General features: G+C 41.7%; 1 protein-coding gene across 7 annotated transcripts in view; it reads left to right on the forward strand.

The window, feature by feature from the left end:
• Positions 1 to 25,708, forward strand: part of LOC311259116 (uncharacterized protein C2orf72 homolog) — a 35,705-nt gene that overhangs the window by 8,720 nt on the left and 1,277 nt on the right. The window contains exons 1-6 of one of the 7 annotated variants that reach the window (XM_084355990.1): positions 18,749 to 18,922; positions 19,994 to 20,113; positions 20,263 to 20,427; positions 21,991 to 22,070; positions 23,470 to 24,670; positions 25,236 to 25,349. In XM_084355990.1, the coding sequence (XP_084212116.1) occupies positions 23,926 to 24,670; positions 25,236 to 25,349 (859 nt within the window). In that variant the 5' untranslated portion in view covers positions 18,749 to 18,922; positions 19,994 to 20,113; positions 20,263 to 20,427; positions 21,991 to 22,070; positions 23,470 to 23,925. The other 6 variants (XM_084355991.1, XM_084355992.1, XM_084355994.1 and 3 more) reach the window with 6 other exon arrangements.

Here is a 25,708-nt window from a genome sequence, read left to right on the forward strand (position 1 = left end):
AGAGTTGAAATAAAGCAACCGCAGAATAAAGTATCCTCTAAACTCACTAATATATCTTTTCCATCTGTGTATGTGTCCTCTGATGTAGTAGTGATATCTTATCAAATTATTTTCCAAGAAAATTTTAAAAGATTTGCTCTTTTACTCGTGTGGATGGCAACAGGTAAGACCACAGTGCATCTTTAAAATGCCCTACTATCTGTCTTTCTCACATCCGTCTCTGCCCCAATCTATTTCTAAACCACTGAAAACCATCCGCAGGTTTACTTAAGGCAGCATCAGAATGTGATTTTTTCCCCCTTTGCTTTAACAAAAGTGTAGGAACATCGGAAGGGAGGTTTCAAAATGTGTCCCTTTTGTAGAGAGGCTTGAGGAGGGCAGATGTGCGGGGTGGCGTGAGCGTGCCTTGAAATCACCCACAAAGGGATTCAAAGCACAGCAGTAGCCTTTGGCAGGGGATGGTTATCACTTGCATCCGCTGCCACTGCCTCCAAGACACGCTGGCTCCAAAACCAGCACTCCTGGAATCTGTCAAACTGTCGGCTACAACAGGAAAATAAATAGGAGGGAGCGATGGAGTGATAGCAAAGAACCTTGAAAGCACAACTGAAAAACTCACCCCTGCAAATGACTGATTGGTAGCTGGCCGCGGGTACGCATTTTGGCAGGCAGCAGCATGACAATGGCGTTTCTGGAATAAGATAGAGAGCCCGAGCTACGATGAAATGGTGGCTGCTAGCATTGTCTTTACCAGCGATTCTTTGACTTCCCTATGACAAATCCCAGTAACACAGACACTTGGCAGGCCAAAGTGGGACGCTTCGCGCTATAGAGGGCCCCTGCACATGAGAAGCCAAAGAGAACCTTTAAAAAACGAAGCAAGATGTAATGCAGATTTTTTATGCTCATTCTGGGCCTGTGATAGCTGCAGTGGCATGGATTTGTATCCCAGCTACACTGAAAGGGCCGCTGAATTGGATGGAGCTTTAAAGTGAAGCAAGAAAGCTCTGGAAAATCGGCCCTCAAAGGCACATTTCAACTGGAAAGCGTTTCTTTTAAGCTGTCACTCCTTGGTAGTTGACAATCCTATTATGGCACCAACTTATTGTAATTAACAGGGAGACGAGATATATGGGCAAGAACACATTCATCTGACCACCTAAGATACAAAGATCTTTGTTGTTGTTGGGGGCAAACGAAGTGCCGAGCAGCCAGATTGCCTTATTTGCATTGACATGTGAGCGATGTAAACCTTATCCAGAAGCCAATTTCTCTCTCTCTCTCTCTCTCTGTGTCTCTCTCTCTCTTTCTTTCTCTCACCCTCTGTCCCTCCATCCCTTCACTTGCGGGCATCACTTTAAAGAGACGTAATGGAAAATAGGTTTTATGGCTTTTCTTCTCTCCCATTTTTTAGAGGTCAGAGAAATGGAGCCTTCAAAAGAAAATCCCGAGGAGGTAACGATCCCTCACCTCATCAACTCCTCTGCTAAAGCCTAAATACGTTTTGCACTGAAATTGTGCCCAAAGCCTAAAGATCGAGCAGCTAGGAACGGATTGTGAGCGGCGAGTCCATACGCTGCTATTTATTCGCCCGATAATAAGAGGATTGTGTCTCTTTCTTCTTCACTCTCGCCACAATGGGCAGCTTTCGAAGCAGGAGCAGATGATAGAGTGGCATCAGCTACCATTGTAGTAACTCAGAGATGTCATAAAATATAGGGCCGATGACAGGAATACAAAACCCCCTGTGCATTGTGAGTAAGAAGTGTGCACATGTGGCTGTTCGGCAAGTGGCTGTTCTCTCTGGGGGCAATGAAGCCTGACCTTTGAACTCTGTGTCTGACGTGCTCCCACATAGCAACGACTGTGACCATAATATTTAAATAAACTTATATCAAATCTTTAAACTCAGAAATTGTGCAAGTCCTTCTGTGTGCTTTGCTCTTTATTTAACAAATTAAACGAGCATTAGTAAGGTAAGGAGTCATAGTCTGGACTTGCATCTGATACTCTCTTTGATCTCCATTCTCTGCTCCTTCTCTATGGACCCTGTCTTGCGTTACAAATGAAGGTGCTGAGAGGGTCAAAATATCAAGGGGCCACACTGCTGATGTACAAATACATAGAGATACTCCTTCAGTGCTCCTCCACACCTCCGGCAGCTGCGTTTTAGGGCCGTCACTCATCCTCTGAGAGCCCATCTACGGAGACTCTGCAGCTGTGTCACAAATCCCCTCAACGTCATGATTGTTTAGTGGAGAATTGACCGTATTAACCTAATTTCAGGGCTTTCACGTGTATTTAAATCACTTTTTTGAGCAGCTTTCATGCTGCTCTTGAACAAATGATATAAGCATATAATGTTGACAGTTTCAATATGTAATTGAATTCATACATTAGATAAATGGGGCAGTCGTAGCCTTTTCCCTTCTACATAGAGGAACCTGTCTACTTGAAATAATGCACCATAATTAGTTGGATTATGTTCAGTGGCATTTCAAATACGACTACTTTACTTAAATAGTTACAATTAGTATGACTTTTGGGTACTTTTTACAGTCCGGATATCACAAGCATTCAACATTACCACATCTGGAGATATGTCGTTTTTCACTGGAGAGGGAGGTAATCTCAAAAGTAACTAGCAACTAAAGCTGTCAGACAAATGTAGTGAAGTAAAAAGTAGAATGTTTTCCTCTGACATAGTTAAGTAGAAGTATAAAGTTATGTAAAATGGAAATACTCAAGTAAAGCATATGTACTTTCAATGTTAAAAACACTGATAAATGATGATAATGTAGTGCAGTTCACTTACACAAAGAACTTGTTTGTTGAGCTTTCTGTTGACTGTTTCCACTGATGGAATGTAACTAAGTACATTTACTCAAGTACTGTACTTAAGTACAATTTTGAGGTGCTTTTGCTTTCCATCTGCTGCTACTGTATACTTCTACTCCACTACGTTTATCTGATAACTTTAGTTAATAGTTACTTTGCAGATTACACGCTGCATCAGAGCCAAATATGTGTAGAATTTACTTTTACTTTTGATACTTTAGTGCATTTAATATCAGATACTGGAATATTTTAACACTTTCTTTAATTTTTACTCAAGTATGACTTCAGAGCAATGGTGTTCGAAGAAAGAGAGGACTGAAGAAGATTACTAGCTACCAGATTAGCTTGTACGCAAATCACATATATTTTTGCTAACCAGGCTAAGATTTGCTTATCCATCCAAAAAGCTGTCCGAGAACAAATTTAAGTAATTTATTCATTCATTATTTTTTTTCAGTCTTTTGATAGAGTCATTAAGTTCATCAAATCTAGACTCGAGTGAGTTTTTAATGCTATTGATCTGGCTCAAAAGCTAAAAGCTAACGCCTAAAGGCTTATCAGATGCCCAAACACTGTTGTGTGTTGCACCAAAAGCTGGAACTATTTTTTCTGGATGATCATGATGATGATATTTGCACCTCTGCCGCACCAATGGATTGGCTTCTTTAAAATGAACAAAATTGCTTCTATATCTTATATTTTTATCTACTGTTAGTCTGAACGCAACTTAAGTGCGACGCAAAAACAAAGGCAACCAGCAAGAGCCTCCACTCTTTCCAAACCCTAACAATCTTTTGCTTTAAACCTACACATAACCGTTTTTAGTCTTACACCTTCACCACAGCTCTTCAGCCCACAACCCTCAAGTCTCACTCGCGTGCTGCAGGATTTCTAGTAGCGCCCCTGCACGCGCACATCCACCCGCACTTAAAAAACACAAACACACAGGTAGTATTTCTCACCAGGAGGCTCGCTGGCTCGGCTCCCCCTCTGTGCCTGTGAGTTTGGGCTGAGTGATTTACATTGTGTGTGAAAGAGGGCGGCTGGCTGTGTCTTAATGCACAGCACAGTGAGCAAGGGAGAAGTGGCCCGTAATGAATTGGTGTTAATGAGCTGTTAACTCTGCTCGAGCCCAAAGCGCCACAGTAACCCCTCCAGCCTGGCTTCCAAGACAACACAAATATATAAAATCTCACACCCACACACACCTATACACACCGTGGAATGCATGCGTTTGCTGCAAATGAAATTTTTCTGCATAAAGACCAGTCGTCCAACTGCTCATACAGACGTCACGTCACTGAGTTTCTCGCTCACAGGGGTACATGTACATGCACACATACTCCCACACACACACACACACACACACACACACACACACACACAGACTCCATCCCAACACATACTCAGTCAATCAGCCTCTCACTCCCAGGCTGAGAGGGCCCCCGGCTCAGAGGCAGTAAATCTTGCTCATGTTGACATGTACTTGTGGATGGCGTACACCCAGCAGAGCTGCTGAGCAGATCAGAGTCAAATAACATTTGCAAATAATTCACCGTGTTTGTTTTTCCCTAATGGAGAGCCAGGTGGACGGGTCGACCACATTTCACTTGAGGTCAACTGTCAGACACCAGCAGAAAAGTATTTTGACTGTATTTGTAAGTCCTTTCCTGTGTTCCCCCCAAGACTCATATTGCCCTGTCATGTAAACTCACGTCTCCCACCTAAATATATGAAAATAAATCATAGCAAGTATTCGTAAATGGTACAGAGTGTATATGTTTGTATGGTCCCATTGTGATTATAGATTATACAACTTCACTGTCGAACAATCACTCCCTCAACCTCTTTATGTGCTGTGCACTTATAAAACATTGTTTCCAAAAATGACCGTCACTGGTGTTCAGCTGTTAAGTGCCACATATTTATTGATTTTAGACCTTAAGGTACAGTTATGTCATGCCAGCACAGCATGAAGCGCTACCTTTCCTTACAGCTTACATAAAGTGTTCCACCTTCCGTGCTATTCTATAAAAAAGTCGAACCGCTTTTTTGACAGTATGCTGCTCTGCCTCCAAAAGAAATCCATGCACAGTGGTTTTTCACAGTGTTCACAGTTTCCACTGTTTGTCTGCTTTACATCAACGTTCATGTAAAAATGTTGTGGTGGTGGCAGCCTGCAAAGGGCAAGGTGGTGTGGATCAGTTCTCCTCCTTACTCAACATTTGTTGGCCTTGACATGTGCTTATGACATGTTCATAAAGATGCCTTATGATGACATGCCATGTTGTTATCATGCCATCAAAAACTGAGACATTTTGGTGGCACTGTTGTAGCCCTGTCACAGTGGACAATAAAACATGAATAGCCACCAACATTTGGCTTTTGTCTTCAATGGGAAAGGCTACAATCAGCATTCATTCCAGGGTGAAATTACTCTGCGGTAGTCAATAATGTCACCCTGGTGTCAGTGACAAGCTAATTTTTGCCTTTTTTTCCCGCCGCGATGCTATTATCCATGTTGAACTCAAGGATGCTGGTGTGTAAATATTTTTTGGACGTCATTCATCCAGCATTGAGTTTAAAAGAGAGGCTGAAGTAAAAGATATGAAAAAGTAACCATCATGACACTGTCACTTTGGGTTTTTCCACTGGCACTTTTGGCGGCGTCAAACCGAGCTGCGCCGATTTGCATTTTAATCACCAGTTTTACCGAGCCAAGTTGGGCCAAAGTGCGTATGGGATGGACCTTCTCCAAAACAGGGCCAAACTGCGCCCGCCCCGCCTCTAGGTGGGCTGTGGTGACGTCTCTCGAAGCTGCCAACCCATTTTGGCCCCAGTTCTTCCCTCAACCAGCGAGTGTTGCAAGATATTTTAAACAGTCTCTGTGTGTACGGCTCTCAGTATATCTGAAGCTTCTTACTGAATCTTTGGTGGTCTGAAGTCTAGTCTCCCTCCAGTGTCCCTGTTCGTATTGCATACTCATCTGCTGTATTTTACTGTTTCATCATAATCACTTTCAGGAGGTGTTTGCCTCCAAATTAGTGGAATTTTGTTGCCGGCTATTCTTCACTTGTACTGTACTGCTACACAAGACAAGCATGTCATCAGTTAAAGACACACCTTCAAGCAGGTATCCCTCTTGCAATGGAAATGCAAAGCCCTGCCACACTGGGTCGACAGGCCAAGTCAAACTGAGTCAAGCTGAGCCAGCACATACTGTATGTATGGAAAACCCCCAACTGACTTCCATGTTGTCACTCAATACTCCCATAAAAACCATGTGTCTAATTCAGAGTAAACAATTTATTTATTTTTTTTTAAATAAAGTTATAATGCCTTCTTGCAAAGAAGAGATATCAGTGGACCGTTAGTTGTCTGTATGCCTCTGCACAAACACAATCAAGATAAATTCCTCCACATTTTACTTGATAAACAGACAACAGTGAGTCGGTGGCTGTTGAGGCAGGATCCCAGCCTGCCCTCTGCCAGGAGGACAAAAGCTCTCACTCCGCACCCGCACAACGCTGAGTATGAGCAAATCATCCCAGTGCTGATGCTGAGCCAGATAAGCCTGCTCCACACTGTCTCTCTCTGTCTCACACACACACTTCTGATGTGAGAAACCAAATACGGGAAAAAAAGGAGATCTGTGTTTGCAGTGTTTGACTCACCTGAGGGTGTATGTGTTTGTGTTTTAATGTGTGTGTGAGAGCAGCTTTAGGTACAAATGTGCTCCCCCCACTTGAAGCCTGTCGGAGGTAAGAGGCCAATTAATGGAGGATGCTGTTAAGGGATTTTAGAGGCATCGCTGGAGATTTTTAGGGGAAGGAAGAAAGATGGCCGCCCGCAAGGTGCTTTGATAGTCCCTGACAGCGGTAGTGCTTTATAGCTAGCAGCTGGTCCAGGTGTTAGCCACACATGCACATACACTACGCCTGCCTCATTAAGGTCGGCCCTAACAGGGGGGTTCTCTGCGGTTTCGAACTGAGTGTGACGCAGTGTGTGTTTCCAGCCTGTGTGAACACACGTTAAACTGTTCGCTGCTTGCCTGGAGGAGGAAAGGAAGGAGAGTTTGGGCTGGTTGTCATGCTCAGGCATTCAAATTGCCATTTGTTGTGGCATATAAAATAGGCCCAGAAACAACTGGAGCGTTTATAGTTTCTCTTCCCAACGGTAGACACGGTTTTACAGTCTGATGTTTACAGTCATCACGACCACCAAATTTGTGTTGTTGTGTAAGTGACCTTTTACTGGGCTGCACTTTTTTCCTCAAACGCGGGTGTTTTGCATTAGCATGAGCATTGACCATGTTTTTACTATGTGGTGTTTAACGCACGCTGCGGTACGAGGAAGTCCACGCCCTGAAGTGTAGTTAAAGTGGGAGGGGATTGTTGCTGTGTCATGCAACAAAAAGGATTTATTCATTTCCTTTTTTTTGTAATCTCTTAATTCTCTGAGCTAGACAGCAATGACAAAAAATCCCACTGAGTCACGTTCAATGAAACACTGATTAGATGTGTATTACACCTTCCAGCAGGACCCAGTGATGGTAGGAAGTGTGTGTGTGTGTGTGTGTGTGTGTGTGTGTGTGTCAGCTCCACATGCAATAATTGTAATTTGGCAGTAAGTAGCTCAACCAATGATGGGAAGGAAAGGGGGTAGGGGGGCTGGAAATAAGGAATAAGTGGCACCATGGGGGAAGGACTACAAGAGATTATCAGTTTGGAGGGTGCTGCTTCTCCTCCACTCCTCACCCCCCTCTATGGCACTCTCTTCAGCTCACCGAGGCCAACATTCACTTCAGGTCAGCCATATCTAATGTTACTGGACCTCTCCTGGCACAGGGTTAGCAGAACAAAGGTGTGCCCTCCATTCATGTCCTCCACTCTCTCCCCAGGTCTGCTAATGAACATTACCGACCGGTTCACTGAGAAGCTAAAGGTGCTCGCCGCTCGCATTCACTCCCCCCTGCGGTTTTCTCAGGAGGACAACGATCCTCAAAGAAAGTGTTTTCTTTTACAGGCCTTTCACTTTTTGCAGCGTCCATCCTTTTTGTCGCCCACGTAACAGGAAATGGGACGTCCCGCTTTAAGTGTGTTATTCCGGCATTGTATATGTATGAGTGTTAGCTACACACGCACTCAAACACTCCTTTTTTATCCTCCCATGTGGCACTGATCTGATGTTTTTTCAGAATAAACAGGGAGCCACATTTTTTTTGTTCTTGATTAGTACAAAATTCAGATACTTGATTCATTCACCTGAGAATAATGCCACAGTTCACACAAGCATCCACTGCAGCATGTTGTCTGTCTTCAAACGACATGTTCTTCTGTCTGAAGGTGAGACCGAACTCACATTAGAGTCCAATTAAACGTACAGTGTGTAATTTCAGCCACTAGGGGTCTCTCACAATGGAAACAAAAGTTTTTCCAGAAGTTGTAGCAAAAGGGAACCAAATGAAATGCTCCATTAGGTTGAGCGAAATGACAGATTTCACTGGATTTGGACATTGTTGGATTAAAGGTCTGGTTGTTTTTGAACATTTTAATGCGAAAATGTTACATGTCTTATCTTCAGCACAATATAAAGTACCCCCTGGAATTTTTTTCTGTCACCCATCATCCCAAAAAGCCAGCTCAATCACTTTAGGAATTATGTGTGTAATGTAGCAAAAGAATATGTACAATAAACAATAGAACTGTATTAATGCCACCTAAAGGGCTTCAAAGTGTAAAGAAAAGGTCAGAAAAATAAGCCTGATGAATTTTAGGTGTAAGAGATGTTTAAAACTGGATCTGTGCTCCAAACATCTGGCTGATGAAGGCTTTGAGCTGGAACCCGTTATATTGCTTAAGTTTTGGAGAAGTTCCAGCTGCTTTGTTTTCATTATATATATCCAAACTCAACATTTTCAGGGATTATAGTACATACATTTTATTTTCATCGTCACCACGGCATGAACATGCACGATGAACACATCGCAAAAGACTGCCTGCATCATGCATCTACACTCAACGTGCAAACACTTGACCTATCAGATGAAACTCTGCATACACGGGCCAGACAATAGCACCATTGGCGATTGTGAGGTTGGTTTACACTTGTTTATTTATCACGGCTCATATCGTCATCGTAATGCTGAAGAATTTTATCACACAGCACAGATTCTCCTCATACCCTGCAGGCCTAGATCATGACCACAGATTGGTTTCTTTGAAGACTTTGAACATTCGAGAATTCACAAGGAGGAGAGGACTTCTGAATCCTGTTTCCTACCTCTATTTTGATACACCTTGCAACTTATTCCTCTGTTCAGCATGCTGGATCTTAGTCATGATTCTTGACATATCATCTAGTCTGAGGATAGTGCTGACGTGATGAGAAACATTTGCAAAAACTGTCATGCGTTATGCTTTTTTTAAGGCTGTGAAAAGTTGTCCAGCACCTCGAAAATGCCGAGCGTACACACCAAACATAAGCTCTCTCTGTCTGCCCAGACGCCCACAGAACTTTGATCTCAGCATGAATGTGTCTATTTGTGTCACATCTCAAACGTCTGACAGGAAGTCCAGCCAGGGTTATACATTTGTTGAGGCAGTGAGTTTTCGGGATGTGGTTAAGATCTCAGATGATACCGTTTAGCCACAGGCAGTCTTTGTTTGTCATTAGATCTTTTTTTCTTTGATGGTTTTCGAATGCTATGTGTTTTCCGAATTCAGACGTGAAACTGTATACTCACCCCGGCCAAGTTGAAAGCAGTTAATGATATCACAACATTATGATAATCTGACCAAAAACACATGTCACTGGAGAGACAGCAGAAGTAGAGACTGGTGGATCAGCAGGCAGTGACATTATAACTTTAATAGCCCTGATATAGTTCGGCTTTATGTGCTACTGTGTGAAAGACACTCTGCAGACGCTTCACCGCAAGCATGTCACCCTATATGTAGCTGCATGTGTGGGCGTGTGTGTCTGGATGCAGTATATAGAGGGGAAGCATGGTTTGGCGAAGCCCTTGCAGACATGCAGGAACATGACACAGAGTTCCTCCCGCGTATCCTCACAAAACCACAATGAAGCAGCATTAATGATAAGCACCTGGATTCCCACAAGCTCCCAGTTAGGCCCAATTGGCGCTAACTGATAAATTGAGATGAGTGGGAGTTAGACTGCAGGCCCCAGTGAATGAACCCTTTTCACATCAGGATGCAAAAAGAGAGCCAAAAGAGAGAGATGAAGAGATCCTTTATACTGGCAGTGTGTTCACATGAGAAGAGACCACACGCTTGAGAGAGAATGAGATAGAAAAAGAGAGAGAGGGACAGTGTCTTTCCCAGACAGCCCATGAGAATCCAATACACTCCCACGCGTCTGGGCTTGTGTGTGGCCGCCGCACACACACACACACACACACACACGCTATACGCCACATGTGTCCATGTTCATCCCCTCTTCGTAACATCAACCCTTCGCACTCTCAATCCGGGCCACACTCCCCGCCGACTTTGATGCATTTTTCACTCGATGTGTACGACAATAATCTTTTTCACCCCTCCTAAAGGAGCGGGCCATGGGAAGAAAGGCCCTGCTCTCGAGGCTTTGCTTCATCTTTTGCCCTGGCTCTCCAGTGAGACAAAATTGCTTCGCCGGCACCACAGTGCGGTTCAACTGCAGCTGAAAGGAGACGGGGACCAAATCCCTCTCAAACACAACAAAACAACACTGTAGCCTTTTCAGTGTGACTGCCCACAAGGAAAGGGCCCTTTCTGTCCATGGCGGACACAGTGTCTATCTATCTATCCACTCCCCACAGATGTTGACACTGTTTGTTGCGGGTTAAAATGCCCTCTAAAGACCATTGTTCCCCTTGTATCTTCTCTGTTATTGAGGTTTTCCTCTCTTTCTCGGCGTCGGCCGGAGGTACGGAGAGGAGAAAGCGCTGAAAGACCTCCGGATGGCAGTCAGCGCTCCAGGGGGCCTTTCTGCCCAGGGAGACCCCAGCAAAGGGCTTCATTGTGGGTAGCAGCAGGCAGCCGCGGAGGGCTGTATGCTGGAAGTATTGTGTTGCTGGATAGACCCGAGTCCCTCTCCAGAACAGGGTCAAAGGTTAGCCCCCCTGTGGGCTGTTCCATACCTGCCCTGCCCTGTCTCCCCCTTCCACTCTCACAGGCCGGCGGAGACGCAGCCACATACAATGAAAACCAGTCAACACACTACTAAGGAGACTCTTAAGATTGAGAAGTAGCAGAGCGGAGAGACTAATTCAGTGCACTCTCCACTTTTCGATGAATAGCTAATTCAATTAATGGGCCCGTGAGAGGGAATAACGAGCGAGACAGGTCAGAGGCTCCGCTCTGCGTTTCACCAGGCCACGTCTCAGCACTTCAGCAGGATAAAAATCTTATCGCAGACTCCAAACAAAAACCTTTTGATGACATCTGTTATCAGTGTTGTTGATGCGGGAGTGAGTCATGAGATGGTGTCCTTACGTGTGTGTGTGTGCATGGCTGTGCATGTGTGGATGTGTAAGTGCGCTTTTTTAGACAACAGGATGGTGAAAGAGCATGTCAAACATTTGCATCTATGCTGAGCCAGATCCCGCCCCTATCGCCTTATCTTGACACCCCTCTGCATCCAGGGAATGCTTGCTCTCATGCCTCCATGCACCGTCAGCACTTCAAACACAAACATACAGCTCTGCCTAATGGACTGATCTAACTATGGTGTTTGAAAACGGTGTTCCGGAAAATGTATTCCTCTGTGACGTTCTTTCTCCAAACCACAGATATGTTGAAGCTTTACGTGTCGTTATGTTGCAACTTTATATTTCTTTATCTTCAATTTTCAATTTTATGTTGTGACAACGTCATGCTTATGTTCTGGTTGGGTTTCAGCACAAAAAACACTAGGTTAGGGATGGGTAAATATTTTTGTTCGGTTGCCACAAGCATGGCGTGAAATTCCCGTAAAAATACCAGATTTTCGACCGCAATTTTCCAAGACAAGTTGTCAAAAATGTCCAGTGGGTTCGCACTTACAAATGTTGAAACACCGTCTCTCTCCTGGCTGTCATGCCACAACCACTTCTCCTCTTCCAGGAATGAAAGTCAGCTCATAAACATGTAATCTGAACAACGATGATGATACAACGAACGCGTTATGTATTAAATGTACAAATTAAACACACATATGTTTTGCAGTATCATACATTTTATTCAAGCGGCTGCTCTGGTGATTCACATTCATGCTATTCATTTTCTATAATTCATTCTCATTTATTAATGAGTCTGTTGATCAACATGTTGAACTTTGTATTCATGAAAATAGAACAAAACTCTCTCTTCCCTCAAATGAGGCTCATATTAAACCTTTATAACAGGTTCCTGCAAGAGTCATTTAGCTCTAGCACCAATGTGCACTTTATGACAGAGGATTGCCTCTTCTGATTGGTGCTGTCAGCTGTGATGTATGAGTGTGAGGGTGCGTCTCTGACCTCAGATTAACAGTACATTAACCCTCTCCCTAGGCGAGGCCAGCGTGCCTCTTAAACCCTGACCCCCTGTCCCCTCACGCCACCGCAGGGGGTCCGCAGCCGCCGCTCTCCCCTCCACACTCTGCATGATAACCACATTGTGTTCCCTCCGGACTATTGTGTGCAGCGTTAAATAAAGCGCATTCTGCGTCCCCCCAGTTCTCAGGGAATGTCCAGGGCTGAGCAGTAGAGTCCAGTTTGAGTGTCGTCCCAGAGGGGAGCTTGACCACGAGCTGCAGGTAGCTTTCATGACCGCCCGGCCAGGCCGGCTCCTGCCCTCAGCGTCCTGCTGATAGAAATTTGTAGTCCCCCTCTGGGTGTCTTTTTGGAGTGTCAAACGTGGGGCCCCTGATGGGAGATTTGTTGATATGATAACTTGATTAGGCTCCAGGATGGATGACATCTTGGCAGAAAGCCAGTCAGAAGCACCCAGAGAGGCTCTGACTTGTCTCCTTAACCTCTCCTCAGGAGGCAGCAATTAGTGGTAGTGATTGGTGAATTAGCAGTGTTGCTACATGCATTCTCCACTTCTTTCACCTCACTTTAGATGTTTGGGCAGACAACTGAAGATCCGTGCAATCGGCACCTTCTTCAGCCTGCAGCATTCTCACTTCTTTGCATTTCAGCGCATCATTCCATCCACCAAACACAGTGCGACTTTCCAGATATTTTGTTGCTGAAAGGAGCTCGCCCATGGTCACTGCCTTTTCTTATTTCTCTCTGACGTCATTCTTTATGTGGCTACGCACCTGCAGTTCAGATAAGATAATTCAATTAATGCCGCCAAGGCCTGCATTTCAAAACCTGCTCTTTTTGTCTGAAAGATTTGCATCATAAAACTCTGCCTCACAGCTGAAGGTCCTCGAAGGCTTTATGCTTTGTTGAGACGGCAAAACGAAATATACATTCATTTTCAAACAAGGACATTGCCTCAGCAACAAGATGTCTTCATTGTCTTCTCATGGAAATGTCTCATAACCACACAATGTCACTTCATTACAGAATACAAAGGCAGAGTCTGTTGGGATTTTGTACACGTGTTAGCTTTAAGTTTTGTTCCTTGAAACCACTGTGAGTGATGACAGGAGCTGAAGAATGTTTCTTAGTTATACAGCTGATAAAATTTCACATTCTGCGAAAGAAAAGTTGCCAGATCATAAGGTGAAAGTCTTTTTGGACACAGTTTTTATTGGCCATTCTTCGAGATAAATAACAGAGATGTTGTATCTATGTTTCAGTTTATTCTGTAAAACCTTTAGTTTATTTTGTCAGGATTCTTATCTTGATGATTACCCAAGATAAACTATTATATGTATGAAGCTATGTAGATTGGAATGGGTCCTGCTAGATAATTTCATTTCTAAATGCTTCATTAATATTGACAGACGATGCTTTTAAAATCAACAAGCAGCACATGTCATTGATGTCATTAAGAGGGATTTGCGAGGGAGGAGGATGCAGATAACTTCTTGAATTCTCAAGCAAGAGCACGGACAACAAGTCTACTCAATTAGTCAGAACTCAAATGTAGTAAATGTGTAATCAGTTAGTAACATTCATCAGTCTAATTCTTCTTCTGATGAATTCTTCAAGAGCTTTTAGTGTTTTGCAGTTCGAAAGCAGCGGGTCTCGGGTCTGTGGTGCTTGTCGACTCTGCTGACCTCTGACCTGTCATGCACTGTGGGTTTAGCCTGACGTATTCAAGGTGTTACCATCTGTGCCTCACCCCCCCAGTCCCCTCCACTCCTCGTGTTTCTCTGTGGACAAGTCCTCTGTGTCCAGGCCCACTGGGCTGGAAAAGTTGCTTACAGTGGACTGTTTGTTTGGCTTTGTAAATGTCTCAGGCCTGGAGAAAGGATGAACAGAGGAGTAGCAGGGCTCCTGGAGGACACTTGTGCTGTGTTTTCTCCCCTTTTTTGGTTAACAGGGCTCCACAGGGCCGCGATTCTCTGCACCTACGAGTTAACTTGTAACCCAGTGACCTCTGACTCTGTGTGTATCTGAAGAGAACAATAGCAGTTTCCAAACCAAACGCTTGCATGTGTGTATTTGTATGCTGCTGTGTGAACTGCCTCAAGCAACCATACTATACTCTGAATGTAAAACGTGTTTTCATTACAACAAATAATTATACAGTATATAAAAAATTCATGAAATTCTTAAAACACACATTTAGATGCTTTTTGGAACGCATAAGAAGAATGTTTAAGCAAAATCAGTAGTGCATACTGATTTATCATGTAAAATACATATAATCTTTCTTCTGTCTTTTAGTTCACACAGTGATCAACACAAAGGGAGGAAGATAATAAATAAAACATTATAATGCTAAAGCATATTCAAACAGGAAAGAAAATCGTACAGTTTGTAAAGAAAAAACAAACTTGCTTCGGGTAAATGTAAGACCAATGAATGGTGATGCCAATATTGCATTAGAGCGTTGTATTAAAACTGAGAATAAGAAAAAAGTAACCTTGTTTCAACTTCACATCCATGCATTTTTGAGGTAATCTTATGGGTTTTAAATAAGTTTCGGAACTGAAGTGCGGTTGAATATTCTGAACCCACAGGGATCCTTTGATTGACATTTACACTTCATTTCAAGATGAAGTATGGAAACCATCAAAGTTTAAAGGCAACATCTTGTAGCCAGGAAGTTACAAGAGTTTGCAACACTGCCGACACATATTCACAGTGACGACTCTGTCTGCACAATGAATGTTTAGCTGAGTTTAAAGTGAATTTTATTTTGTGAAGGGGACTGAAGGGTTGCAATCACTGAGGGGAAAGTAGTTTTTACGTTCATCTCGTCAGGTCCATGTCAGCGGTGGAAGAAGTATTCAGATCTAATACTTACTTAAAAGGGCAATAAAACAGTACAAAAATACTTCTAGTCCCCAGAACATTGTTTGAAGTTAAAACGGTGGCTACTTTAAAAAGCTCCTGCAAATACAAACAAAGTAAAACAGTATGAAATGTGTTGTCTTCTGAGAACGTGTTTGTTTATGAAGTTTGAGTCATGAAAATCAATCAGTGAAGATTTTTCTCTTCTGATTAAAATGTCTTCTTCCAAACAACAGAGTGCGCCTTTAAAAGCTAAATGTAAAGTATCAAAAATAGGATCATTTTAGTGCTTTCAAGCAAAAAATGTCAAACATTTGCTTCTTCAATGTAAGGCTTTGCTGCTTTTCTTTGTCATTTATGAGAGTAAATGAAGAGTCTTAGTGTTTGGGATTGTTGATGATGAAATTGTGACATTTTTAAGCGATTATTTTGCATTTTTCAAATGAAACGATTAGTCATGAAAAGTAATCAGTCGATTAAAAATAATGTGGTGGCAAACAAAGTACAGTATTCTCCTCTTAAATGTAGTGGAGCGGAAATTTAAAGTAGCAAAGATAGAAGTTTTTCGTGTGTGTGTGTGTGTGTGTGTGTGTGTGTGTGTGTGTGTGTGTGTGCAGCCCCTGCCTAGGTCATTCTCAGAGCAGCACAGCGCCCCTCTGAATCCTGAGGTGACTGTACTCAGACTCACTGGGCCTCATGTAAGATGATCTTTTCAAAGGTCCCAGAATTAAGAGGAGCTCTGCCAGCAAATGTACAAGTGCAAATCCACCACCGTCACTTATTTTCCAGCCATTTGCGTGCCTGAAGTTTCCCCAGGCAGCCGCGGCATTCCCTGTGTCAGCCTGCTGACGTGGGACTGACACACGAGGCAGACCGTTTAATTGAGAAGCATCTTTTGAAGGGAATTTCTGTGACCTCTGTGTGGCTTAAACCATTTGTGATGATCAGTGTATCAACAGCTAAACTGTGTCCCAAAGCCTTAACAGATGGAGCTGTGGTGTACACACACACACACACCCAGGACGTTCTCTGTGACTGGTGTGTCATCCTGTAGTAATGGCACCACAAACAAGATGAGCTGGCCGAGACACTCATATTCATCATACTCTTCATTCCTTCTCCCAAACAAACTTGTTGCGTTTTGACATGTGGATAGTGAGTGAATATTTGGTTCCTCTCTGGCATTCATTGAGTCACACAGTGCACTGTGGTATTGGTGATGTATTTAATAACACAGTGCATGACGCTTCTTGGGTGGCAAGCACCAGGGACTTGACAAGGTTTCACTGAGGAGACGAGTAAAAAATATCACTATCAGTAGGAAGACACTGCCACCTAGTGGGCAAATGCCTGCACAAGTTTTTTACTGCCTAAAATAAACCATAATTACTATACAATCCTGCCATCTAAAGGTTATTCTTTAACTGTCCGTGATATATTGATTAAACTGAAGGAGTGACTGTTGTTAAAAAATATTAGATTCAGAAATCTAATAAGACAGCTTTATGAACTGATCTACTTTCTACAGGTTGTGAGTATAAAACTGTTTGTTTTGTTTAGTAAAATATTTATTCCTGGGTATTTCTATATGGAAAGATGCAATTAACAGTATGTAATAGTAATGTGTGACTAATGTAATGAAAATCTACCATTACTACGATAGTAATGCTACAAATATATTTGCAGTAAAAATGCATACAAAAAAGTGTTTTTGAATAAAATCAGATGCATGTTAACCTACAGTAACACTGTAGGTTATTAAAGTTATTGTATATTTGAAAACTGATGACTGATGTCACAAAGTAAAATGAAACATAATGGCATTATTCTATAAGTAATCGTCACCAAGGGGAAAAAATCCATTATCAGTCAATACTTTCAAATGCATTCTCTCAAAAAAATTTAATTTGACGGAGATATCCAGAGTAATTCTGTTTACTTTATATTATACAGAGGTGTAAAAGAAAAAATACATTTAAAAGCCCAAAAGCATAGCAGTCAGCGGTAGGGTAAAGTAATTGTATGTTGTAATAAAACTTGAAATAAAACTGGGATAAAGGGAAAGGGATTTTTTTTACCACATAGCCACATGGTTGCCCTGTACTGTTCACCACATATGTCTTCCAAAAGAGATTTTTTCCAAAACAAGGATTTTTTATTCTATAGTAAAGAGATACTGTTGTTGATATATATTGATGGATTTATTTTGTGATATTTGTACATAACACTACTAACTGCTAACTCATAGAAATGTAAAGTTTAATACAAGGTCAGGCAATAGTCTGGGTAGCAGTCCATGCAGTGTCAAAATGTTATCACAAAGTTTCCAGGAATATACTGTCCACGATTCTACTTTACTGAAGTGCCATCTTGTGGAATAACTCAATAACTGCATGCATGTGGAAGCATGTACATAGTGTACAATATGAAAGTTACATATACTTAAAAGGGCAATAAAACAGTACAAAAATACTTCTAGTCCCCAGAACATTGTTTGAAGTTAAAATGGTGGCTACTCAAAAAAGCTCCTGCAAATACAAACAAAGTAAAACAGTATGAAATGTGTTGTCTTCTGAGAACAGTTTGTTTATGAAGTTTGAGTCATGAAAATCAATCAGTGAAGATTTTTCTCTTCTTATTGAAATGTCTTCTTCCAAACAACAGAGTGCGCCTTTAAAAGCTAAATGTAAAGTGTCAAAAATAGGATCATTTTAGTATTTTTAAGGAAAAATGTCAAACATTTGCTTCTTAAATGTAAGGCTTTGCTGCTTTTCTTTGTCATTTATGAGAGTAAATGAAGAGTCTTAGTGTTTGGGATTGTTGATGATGAAATTGTGACATTTTTAAGCGATTATTTTGCATTTTTCAAATGAAACGATTAGTCATGAAAAGTAATCAGTCGATTAAAAATAATGTGGTGGCAAACAAAGTACAGTATTCTCCTCTTAAATGTAGTGGAGCGGAAATTTAAAGTAGCAAAGATAGAAGTTTTTCGTGTGTGTGTGTGTGTGTGTGTGTGCAGCCCCTGCCTAGGTCATTCTCAGAGAAGCACAGCGCCCCTCTGAATCCTGAGGTGACTGTACTCAGACTCACTGGGCCTCATGTAAGATGATCTTTTCAAAGGTCCCAGAATTAAGAGGAGCTCTGCCAGCAAATGTACACATGTACATAGTGTACAATATGAAAGATGTGCATTTTTCTCATGTTGCAAGCTGACAATGATTTGCATTCCCCCAAATGTTTGAAAACATTTGACACTTCATCAGAGCACGAACTTTGATGTCATTTTATATGTGCTCTGTTGACTGGGTTATTTCATATTTCATTTCAAGAAATCTGAATGAGGTGCAAACTTTGATAATACAACATGAATCTGTGCTGGTATTAAATATCCCCGATAAATTGTGTAACAGCTGCTTCACATGTGACCACCACTCCTTCATGTCTCAGCCTTTGTAAAGAGACAAAACCTGGCTGAAATGTCACACCCATTGTTCCTGCTCTGCTTCCTTGGGTATTGTTTAAAACTAGGGCATGATAACTTTTCTGCCAGAAACACCTCCTCCAGTTCTGCTTTTACCTTTCTGCTCACTATGACAAAGAGAACAGCTTGTTTTGAGGCTCAGAAGTTTGAAAGTTGGAACAGAGTTGGTTTTGATCACTTGCTTTTCTTCCTGCTTCTTGGAGCCAAATTTGTCGGTAAGAAATTTACACTTTTACACAAAACTTTATTTCGTAAAAAATATCTGCTATTAATACAAGTATAAACTCTTGTTTGTTTGATAGTGTTGTGTGCCGCATAGACTACCTATCTATTATGTAAATCTTTTCTGCATTGTTTTTCACAATGTTTGATAATAATGTAATCAAATAGTTCCTAAAAGTGTCAACAATGACCGGAAAGTGTTAGAAACAAAATCCATCAAAAAACACAAAACAGCCATTTGTAATACATATATATTTCCTGATCAAGACAAGTTGGGTTTTCAAAGGAAACACAGTGGCAATCATCAACACACAAACCCAGCTGAGACTCTTATGGATCAATTGAACATCTCTCATCTGTAGGAAAAGTTGTTCTAAAAAATTAAAATCACAAAATAAAGTGGAAACATTGAGGTTAGGACGTAGAAAAATGGGAAGATAAAAAAAGTAAATTATACATTTTAATAGCGCTTAAAGGAGCACTATGTAGTTTGGAGAAAGATCTCCATTGATTGATTTTTTTATGCCTTAACAAACTAAATAAACAAACTCTCTTTGTGTTAATGTTTGAACAAACTGAACATACAAACCGACCCTTAAGGTCAGCACAGTTTCATACTGGTTTACTGTTTATATGTGGCGGACCCTGCCACCTTTCTAGCTTCAAACTGTGTTCTAGTGACCTTATTTTCCTCTGAGAACAGCTTGTTTATTCAGTTATGGAAAAAAAAAATATTTCAGAGAGTTTACTATTACTTCATTAATATTGTAAGTATTAGATTTCTGAGTTGGAATTTCTTTTCCAAAACTTTATAGCGCCCCTTTAAAGTCCTGGTATGCAATAAACATCTCATCATGATATTCAAAAGTGGTTTGTTCTTGAGTAAAACTGGTTACTGTCATGCGTACATTCATCTACTTGTTATCAGTTTGTTCCTTTTTTCCTCATCTGAGTTTAAAATTTTAAGTGTCTGAGGCTTCAAACATGACATTGCCAGTTTAAAAATAACACTGAAAATCTGTAAAATTATATGATTAGACATACTGTTCTCCTGTGTTATTCAGTTGCTCTGAACTTCCCCGAACAAAATGTCTCAGGTTCTTTGGGAGGGTCTGACCCATGGAGAGAAGCCGACTCCGGGTCACTGGAGGATCAGCCACTCCTGCAGCATTCCTCCACCACAGGTTATCAGTGTTTCTGTGCACCTCTCGATGAGCAAACAAAGCCAAGTTAATATTGGCATATTATATCAGCGCTGACATTATATATTTTAACTATATCAAAACTTAAAGATTATAACTGAATGCCGTGTCTTTCTTTTATGTTTCCACAGTCTTACCGATGCCTCTGCAGAGTCCACATGACACCAACACGACAGAAAACAATATCAGAAAAAGAAGGTCTTCCTCCATTGACACTGATGTTTTGCCTCCAGCGTTTCTGACTGCTGCTGATCTTCCTTCTCTCAGAGAGCTGGTATCAGACAAGAAGATCACAGGTTGTGCAATTTTATCACACTTCCTCTCTCAACTCAAAAAAATGTTATCTGTCAACAGCTGCTAAGAAGACCAAATGCTATTAATGCTTTGTTGTTTCTTTCAATTTTTTGTTTTTTAGTGTCATTTCACTACAGAGCAAAATCATCAGCACTATTAGTACACTGTTACGACTAGTAGTTCTATATCTGTCAAACCTAGCCAGTGGCTATTTTGAACAGCCAATCCTATCCATATGCTTCAAAAACACATGCAAAACAGAGTGTCTAAGCTTTGAACTGAAACTTGAGGTTCCTCAATCAGATGATGTATGGCACTTGTTGCTGCCCGCTAGAATAGGGAAGGAAAAACAAGATAAGTGCAAGAGTCACGCACCCCAAAAATTGTTCAATATCTTTGAGGTTTAATTTAAAAACTTTTGGTAAATTGAGAAAAGCTGCGGCTGAGTTGTATCAGCTGTAGTTGTGATTAAATAACTAAGAGGAAATTAATGCATTGGATAACAGCTTCTCTGTTGAATCACAGGACAATGTTTGAAAACCATGTCAGTAGACTGGTATAGTTCACAACCTACATGTCTTTAAAGATACTCTCCGCCCACCTTGTACTACCTATCCCTTTGCAGATATGAGTTGTTTTTTTGTTTTTTTTCATAATTTTATAAAATAAAAGTTTCTGGAGGATGATACCGGTACATATACTGTTTTGTGACTATCTTTGATGAGCAATAACACACTTAATCAAAAGCATTGTTACCACTGCTGTATAACTTTGTGTGGCAGGGACAGATGTGCGCCCTTACAGAGTTTTCAACCACAAGGTGGCAGCAAAAGGAAGAATTCAAGCTACTTTTTAAATGTGATTCTTCTAAGCTACAGAAGGTATTCACTCTTTCCCTTCAGGTTATATTAACTGTGGGGGTGTGAAAGTCTGAACAGCCTTTAGTTTGTCTCACATTAACAGACCCATCTTCACACTGTGTTTGCACTGTGGCAACACAGGAGGAAAGTAGTGTTTTTTTAAGTAATGAGGAAGAGGGAAATGTTGTTGAACAGGTACAGAAACTTTAAAAATAGCGACTGTGGCCATGCCGGAGGGAGGAGGTAGACAGAGTGTGTAGTCAGCTGTTGGGAGGTTTTCCACAATCGCCCACATCTCTACAGTCAGTCCATCATGGGACACTAAAATATTTCATTCAAACCACTAAAATCTTCTTGTTTTTTGTTTGTATTTTAATGATTTATTCTTAAAAGAAAGAATACTGTGTGCTATGTGTATGAAGCTACTCCACTCTACGTCACCACACTTGCACGACTCCTTTCCTTTTTTCCTTGGCGCTTTCTTTGCTTCTTTCTTTTCTTAAAGTGTGTTTCATTACTTGGCCTGTTTGGTAGTATGAGCCATCACCAGGAGCGCTGGAGTTGGTAGCTTGATCCTGCTCTCTGCGCGTTCACGAGCAGACAGGCCCACCTCTTTATGGAGTTCTCTGTCCAGATTGGATAAAGTGGGCAGGGATACCAAACAATTTCTTTTGTGATTCATATGAAAACTTTGCTTTTTTGCAGTTCGCTTGGGTCTGCGCGTCTCTCTCACCGGTCCAAGGGAGCTTCTTGACCCTCAGCTCCTCCTGTCCAAGTACCAAGAGGTCAGTAGGTTAACACAGCTAGATAACTTTAAAGACATACACGTGTATTGTGTACTTCAAATTCAAAATTACACGGCAGATTTTACCTTTAATGTTATGATTTCAGTGAGAGCTCCTACAGTTTTCCCTTGTGCAGATATCATGTAGTTAAGAAATGTGATAACCTAATACAAGGTTGCAGTTTACCCACTTTAAAGTCATGCATGGATTACACTATTCTAAAGAAATAAAATAACAAAATGTGTCTGCAATGTAACAAAAGCTACTCTAGGCCATACTTTCTGGTTTTGTGTTAAGATTGTCCCTTTTGGCAGGATATCTTTAGTTGGTATTGCAAAATGAATGATCAAAATATCGAATCCGATGCATTGATTGCCTTGCTCGGTTTTTCCGAAGCCTTTCTTTCACTGTCACATACTGTACAGCAGACTCATGTTCGGTATGTTAGTGGCAAAGAGAAAAATCCTAAAGGAGTGGAAGGCTACCACTGCTCCTTGTTTTTCTAGATGGATTAGGGAACTCTTCTCAGGGACACATCTTGAAAGGCTCCGTACTAACACACATGGGTTTTGTGAAAAAATTGGAAAGTGTCTGGGGCCCAATTATGAGACATTTTAATTCTCCTAAATCTTAGTGGAAGTTCCTGCTATGTTATGTCTGGGTGGGACAGTCTTTGATATGTGTTTTCTTTAGGCTGAAACTGTATCTCTGTACGGTCTGGCTTTCTGTGGTCGTTGTCTTTTTATTGTTGTCGTTGCTTTGTTTCTGAATGTGGGCTATGTGTGTTTGGTAGTTGATTTGTCATTCTGTTTGGTCTGTATGATGAAAATTAAATACAATCGAAAAGAAAAAAGGGGGTTATAGATGTGATCAACTACAAAATTAAAGTAATTACCGGTGAAGTGTTAGCTCTGTCAGTCAGTTGGATATGATGATGCAATTGCGTTCTGTTTGAAGAAACGCCAAACAACAAACACACCTACCGACTAATCAATGCTCAGCCAGTCTAAAGGTTAAAGGCAGAAGTTTTGGCTTTGGTCGGACTGTATGGTTTATCATTTATTCATCGACAAACATTGAGTCAAGCCCACACAAACTCAGCAGCTGAAGTTGTTTAATCTGTATTTTATTCACAAACTCGATGGCATTTCAGACTGACAGCACCTTTTAATTAAAGAACAGGCATGTGTGGATTAAAGGATTAGAGTCTGGAGTGCTCAACAGGCTGCTGGTGGAGTGGTGGGGGGTTTGAGGGTGAAAGGCATTTTTGGGTTTTACAGAGAAGTCGAGTGTCGCTGAAGCTGATTTAAGAATTATGTGGAAAAAGCAGGTTTGACAAGTGAAGCTCTTTTGTTGGGGTTGGTGCTCATGACTGTCCTCTCTTTGTCTCTTTGAGCAGCCAGGCATCTACAACACTGGAGAGAAGGCAGGAGTCTTCACAATGAGAGTGGTGGGAGTGAAGAGAGTGACCTCCTCACCCTGATTTCATCATCCAGCCCTGGATCTCCGGGGATTATTTATGAGAAATTCATGACAAATTAATATCTTCTTCATGCTTGAAGCTCATGTTGTTGTTGTGATCTTGTTAATCATCATTGTTTTGTGTTTATGATCAATTAAAGATTAACTGTATTATCTTGAAACGAGCCTGTGATGTGTGTGGTAGTTGACAGTTGGTCCCGCCCACTTAACTGACCAGCCAATAGAAATGGATGCTGAGTCTTTATTCCCACCCTCTATGGTGGGGTTCATGTTGACCGTGACAGAGTTTCTCTGCACTTCACCGGTCACGAAGGTGGGAGCACAGTAAATGGTTTGACGGCTCGTTGGAAATAGCCGCCGAAATTGCGCAAGGATGGCAGACTCGGCCTCCGAGGAGGACACGCTGCCCGAGGAGGAGAGGGAGTTTCAGAAGATTATAGCTCTGATCGGAGGTAGAGAGAGGATTTTTCTGGTGTGTGATCCATGTCAAAGTAAAGAGGTGGACGGGGAGGACGCTGGGATATTACAGGAGTTCATCAGTGAAATGTTTCCCGGCTGCCTGGCGAGAAACGAACTGCTCCTCTCACCTCCGTCAAGTGTAAGTGCAGACCACGTTCGCTCCACGACAGAGACCGTTAAAAGCAATGACATACCTCTCACAGCGAGGCCCAGGGATTTGGGTTTGGGAGCCTGTCCGGAGGGAGAGGACAAGCGGCCAACGCGCAATGGCACCGTTCAGAGAACAGCCACGAGGAGGGCGAACATCTATAGCCTGAAGCGAACCATAGACTCTCCTCTCATCATATTCATCTTCAGACAGACATTTATCAGCAATAATTCCAACCAGCTGTGCTTAAAAGAGATCTTAAAGGACGTAAAGGCACGCACGAAACGCGCAAGAATCGCCCAGCCAGCTTTGATTGGATTAATACGCGCCAGACAGGAGTGCGCCGAGACGCATCAGTGTGCGCAAATCCTGGAGCGTCTGATGCGCTCAGTGTTCCACAGACATTCACCAGAGACGATGTGGGTCGGCTGGTTCATCCCGAAGACGGAGGCCCAAATGCTCACCATCAAGAGAAACGCCTGCACAGTTATAAACTCATCTCAAACCGCAGGTGTAATAACGTCCATTTGTTCAAAGTAGTTTTTGCATCTTAATCCAGAGCAGATATCATCTGCTTCATGTAATTAGTGTAATGTCATGTCGGGGATTTCATGTTTGCTCTCAAACACACGGTCAGAATGCTCGTCAACATGAAGTTTGAACCCTGGCTTGTTTAAACAGGGCACCGTCCAGATGGGATGATTCATAAAATATTAGATATGAAGAAGAGAGTTTCAAAAGCACTTAAAAAGATGAGCCTACAGTGCAGACACACAAACCTACAACTCATCATTATAATTATTACTGGTACTGAATCTATAGACATAACTAAATTAATATTGTAAGGATAATACATTTCCTTATCATAAGTTAACTAATGAACACTGTAAACAAACAGTAAAAGTGATTTGTGTCAGTGGGCTCCACTATATAGGTCAATCAATGACATTCACAAGACCACACATTTTTCTTCCCAGGCATGGCTGCAAAGGCCCAGGAACAAAAGGAGCATTCATGAAACAATCAGTCCCTTAGATAAGCTGCCAAATTGTTAAACGCTTATTATTGCCTTTCAGATAATACCCGGGATAGAGGGAACCCGCTTTTCTGGCCATTCCAATGTTTGTTCTGGCCTCAGAGAAGAGGACTCGGAGGCCAGGTCAACGGCTCTCCAACCAACAGGAAAAGAGGTACAAAACGTCGTCCCAAAGTTCAGTTTGATTGAGCTATACAGGCGTTTCCCCTCCCGCACAGGATATTTTTCTGTCCCTCCTTGTTTTCTTTTCTTATGCATTCCATACTTGGTCCTGCTCAGGGTTATTGGGGACACTTCATGGACAAAAGGCATGAATACAGATGACCCATTTATCACAGGACTAAGAGACAAAGACATCGACACATTCACTCATCATCGGCTTCTGTATGGATTAAAAATAAACTGTACTTGAAAAGCAGATGACAGCAATTTAGCCTCAATATATCAGATTGCCAGAAAATATTTAGCATTTTCATAATATAGTGCCTTACTTTTTTAAGAAATATAATAATA

The sequence above is a fragment of the Pagrus pagrus genome, assembly GCF_965226575.1.
Source record: "Pagrus pagrus genome assembly, chromosome: 6".
In the NCBI taxonomy this organism is placed as follows: domain Eukaryota; kingdom Metazoa; phylum Chordata; class Actinopteri; order Spariformes; family Sparidae; genus Pagrus; species Pagrus pagrus.